At 51.4% G+C, this 4,683-nt stretch overlaps 1 protein-coding gene across 1 annotated transcript in view; it reads right to left on the reverse strand.

The window, feature by feature from the left end:
- The window catches only part of LOC133339584 (probable basic-leucine zipper transcription factor Q), a 107,127-nt gene that overhangs the window by 14,634 nt on the left and 87,810 nt on the right, over nt 1-4,683 (reverse strand). The window contains exon 2 of the mRNA XM_061547695.1: nt 2,537-2,622. Coding sequence (XP_061403679.1) covers nt 2,537-2,622 — 86 coding nt within the window. The remainder of the gene's footprint in view (nt 1-2,536; nt 2,623-4,683) is intronic.

Consider the following 4,683-nt stretch of genomic DNA (forward strand, 5'->3'; position numbering starts at 1 on the left):
AACTCACCCGCGCCTGCAACATGGCTTCATCCCAGAGGTCGCAATCAGATACCCGTACCCGTACCCGGCCGGGTACGGGTAGGGTACGGGTATGGCCAGGTACGGCTACCCGTTTGCGACCCTGGTCGGGCCGGGTACGGGTAAGGAATCAAAACCCGTTTGCGACCTCTGTTCCAGAGGTCTGTGTTCGTAAGTTGATTTTTGTTCGTTAAGTCCCAACTTTACTCCCTGTCGATTACAAACCACGTCGTAAGGTGTGTACACTAAACACGGGGAGTGGCTTTGAATGGTGCAGAATCTCCAGCAGATGTAGATGTCACTGGTTATTCACGTTCTGCAGATGTAGATGCCACTGGTTCTTCATGTTCTGTAGATGTAGATGCCACTGGTTCTTCATGTTCTGTAGATGTAGATGCCACTGGTTCTTCACGTTCTGCAGATGTAGATGCCACTGGTTCTTCATGTTCTGTAGATGTAGATGCCACTGGTTCTTCATGTTTTGCAGATGTAGATGCCACTGGTTCTTCACGTTCTGCAGATGTAGATGCCACTGGTTATTCACGTTCTATAGATGTAGATGCCACTGGTTCTTCACGTTCTACAGATGTAGATGCTACTGGTTCTTCACGTTCTAGATTTGAAGCTTTCGTGACTGCAAGGATTCATACTCTTAGGTTTTTTCGGTAAAGTCACGTAGGTAAAAAATAAAATAAATAATAAAAATCGAAATAATTATAGAAATAAAAAAATAAAATAAATGTTTTTTCCCTTTCTATTACTTATTATTTTTTTGATTTTGTACCTACGTGATTTTACCGAAAAAACCTAAGAGTATCTTCCCGTTCTGCAGATGTAGATGCCACTGGTTTTTCATGTTCTGCAGATGTAGATGCCACTGGTTCTTCATGTTCTGTAGATGTAGATGCCACTGGTTCTTCATGTTTTGCAGATGTAGATGCCACTGGTTCTTCACGTTCTGTAGATGTCACTGGTTCTTCACGTTCTACAGATGCAGATGCCACTGGTTCTTCACGTTATACAGATGTAGATGCCACTGGCTCTTCACGTTCTGCAGATGTTTAACCACACAACATTTATTCTACGCGATCCAACCCAACGAAACGAACCACCCTACATTACATGTGCTAAGTTTAACAGCAGGGGGCGGTAAAGTCGCGGGTTGGGTGCTGGCCGGTTGGGAAAACACCCCAACTCTGACCCCTGTGGGTGGGTTTGTGAGTAACGCTGAGGCATTTGCCTTCGCGTGGCCGTGTGCGTGCGCGCGTGGAACTTCTTTCGCACCGCACCTAGACAAACCCGCCCTTGTACGTCCACCTCGTGGGTGATGATAATCAGGATGACGTTGATGACGTTGATGATGACGTTGATGATGACGATGATGATATTGACGACGACGACGATGATGATAATGACGATGATGATGGCGATGACGATGATGACTATGATGGCGATAATGATAGTGATGATGATGGCGATGACGATGATGGCAATAATGATAGTGATGATGATGGCGATGACGATGATGGCGATAATGATAGTGATGATGATGGCGATGATGATAGCGATGATGATAGTGATGATGATGACGACGATGACGATGATGCCGATGATGATAGTGATGATGATGCCGATGACGATGATGGCAATAATGATAGTGATGATGATGCCGATGACGATGATGGCGATGATGATAGTGATGATGACGATGATGATGGCGATGATGATAGTGATGATGATGCCGATGACGATGATGGCGATGATGATAGTGATGATGATGACGATGACGATGATGGCGATGATGATAGTGATGATGATGCCGATGAAAATGATGGCGATGATGATAGCGATGATGGCGATGATGATAGTGATGATGACGACGATGATGGCGATAATGATAGTGATGATGATGACGATGACGATGATAGTGATGATGTTGACGATGACGATGGCGATGATGATAGTGATGATGATGCCGCTGACGATGATGGCGATGATGATAGCGATGATGACGATGATGGCGATGATGATAGTGATGATGACGATGATGACGATGATGGTGATGATGATGGCGATGATGATAGTGATGATGATGACGACGATGATGATGATGGCGATGATTATAGTGATGATGATGACGATGATGGCGATGATGATAGTGATGATGATGCCGATGATAATGACTATGTGGTGGGAGGTGGTGGTGGGGGGTGGTGGTGGGGGGGGGTGGGTGGTGGGGGGTGGTGGATGGGGGGGGTGGTGGATGGGAGGGGTGGGGGGGTGGTGGGGGTGGTGGTGGGGGTGGTGGGTGGGGGTGGTGGGTGGTGGTGGGTGGAGGGTGGTGGTGGTGGTAAGGGGTGGTGATGGTGATGGAGGGTGGTGGGTGGGTGGGGGTGGTGGGAGTGGTGGGTGGTGGTGGGTGGTGGGTGGGGAGGGTGGATGGTGGTGGGGGTGGTGGTGGGGACACGGAAGGGTTACGGAGGCGTGGAGGGGGGGGCACTATCCTAGTCTCTCGTACCTTGTCGACCGGCCGTACTTGTTGCCTCGGAAGCAAGGCCGGGGCTGGCAGTCGCCCTGCCTCAGCAGCGCCAACAGCTGGGACACCTGGGGGGGTGGGGGGGGGTAGTCAACGTGGGGGTGCAACGGTAGGTACACGATAATTGTTTTTTTACCCTTTTATCTGGCAACAAAACTGACACCTTTTTTACAAGGAGTCATGTTTGCCTAGACCACAATATCTGCAGTTGTAATGCAAACAAAAAACATAACTCTGATAATGTATGCACTGTCCTTGAAGTTGATTGGTCCACATCCGAGACAGCTTTCTTGAGAGCCTTTTGGCGTCATCTGGTCCAACACCATGTGAGACTAAGCTCTAAGGAAAGCTGTCTCGGGTGTGGACCAATCAACTTCAAGGACAGTGCATACATTATCAGAGTTATGTTTTTTGTTTGCATTACAACTGCAGATATTGTGGTCTAGGCAAACATGACTCCTTGTAAAAAAGGTGTCAGTTTTGTTGCCAGATAGAAGGGTAAAAAAACTATTATTATAATTTTTTACTGGCAAATGAGGTTCCAATGGGGTAGGTACACGGTGGGGGGGAGGGGTAGATACCGCATCACTCCATCTCTTCTCCAGCCCGTGTCGTGCCCGTTTAGCCCGCTCTATGCGGCCAAACAGAAGCTGCTTGGGCATGCGGCAGAGGTCGCAACCGGGTACCCGATACCCGTACCCTACCCGATACCCGGCTACCTGTACCCGGCCGGGTACGGGTACCCGTTTGCGACCCTGGTGCGGCCGGGTACGGGTACGGGTAGGCCGTGAGTCACTGGTGAGCCACCGTTTGTCACTCATTTGCCAACGTCTTGTCTCTTCTCACAATTCAAGTTCCTAGAATCAACCCACCCGCGCTTGCAACGTGGCTTCATCCCAGAGGTCGCAATCGGGTACCCGATACCCGTACCCTACTCGATACCCAGCCGGGTACGGGTAGCCAGGTATCGGGTAAGGTACGGGTACCCGTTTGCGACCCTGGTTTGGCCGGGTACGGGTACGGGTAGGCCGTGAGTCACTGGTGAGCCACCGTTTGTCACTCATTTTCCAACGTCTTGTCTCTTCTCACAATTCAAGTTCCTAGAATCAACCCACCCGCGCCTGCAACATGGCTTCATCCCAGAGGTCGCAATCGGGTACCCGATACCCGTACCCTACTCGATACCCAGCCGGGTACGGGTAGCCAGGTATCGGGTAAGGTACGGGTACCCGTTTGCGACCCTGGTGCGGCCGGGTACGGGTACGGGTAGGCCGTGAGTCACTGGTGAGTCACCGTTTGTCACTCATTTCGGGTAGGGTACGGGTAGGGAACGGCTACCCGTACCTGGCCGGGTATGGGTACGGGTACGGGTACCCGTTTGCGACCCTGGTGCGGCCAGGTACGGGTACGGGTAAGGAATCAAAACCCGTTTGCGACCTCTGGCATGCGGTGGCTACATGACCCAGCCAACGCAGCCTTGCCTGCCGGAGGAGCTCACCGATGGGACTTTGTCCACATCTTTCAATGATTCGTGAGCTCCTCACACAATCCAGCCTGCTTAAACCCAGGACAGATGGTAGGAACGCCAGCCTGAATGTTTCTAACCAGCGAAGATGTTCAAATTAGAAGGGTCCACATTTCGAAAGCATGTAGAAGGGAGGACATGACCTTGGCCGAGAAGACCCGAAGCTTCGTGTAGAGCGACAGACCAGGTAGCTTCCACACAGCGTTATGCAACCGATGAGATCATGCCGCCCGACTGATCGGGAGTGAGACCTCTGCTGTAAAAGCGGAGCCGGTCATGAGCACCCTGCCAGAGGTGTGGGAAACTCTCCACTCTCTCCGCTACTGCTCCATCATCAACGTGAACTGATCCACGGGACATCCTGTATTGCACAGAGGTCCAGGCGGTTACCGATCCATCTCCCGGCAGAGGAGAGGCAGCCTCTCCTCTGCAACCAGAGTGCAGACATTCCAATCTCAGTGTCTCCCTGTTCCTGGGTGAACCCTGAGATGGGTGGGGGGGGAGGTTCAATCCAGAGGTCGCAACCGGGTACCCGATACCCGTACCCTACCCGATACACCGGCTACCCATACCCGGCCGGGTACGGGTACCCGTTTGCGACCCT

The sequence above is a fragment of the Lethenteron reissneri genome, unplaced genomic scaffold, assembly GCF_015708825.2.
Source record: "Lethenteron reissneri isolate LAM-NWPU_2019-01 unplaced genomic scaffold, ASM1570882v1 scaffold_1928, whole genome shotgun sequence".
Taxonomy (NCBI): Eukaryota; Metazoa; Chordata; class Hyperoartia; order Petromyzontiformes; family Petromyzontidae; genus Lethenteron; species Lethenteron reissneri.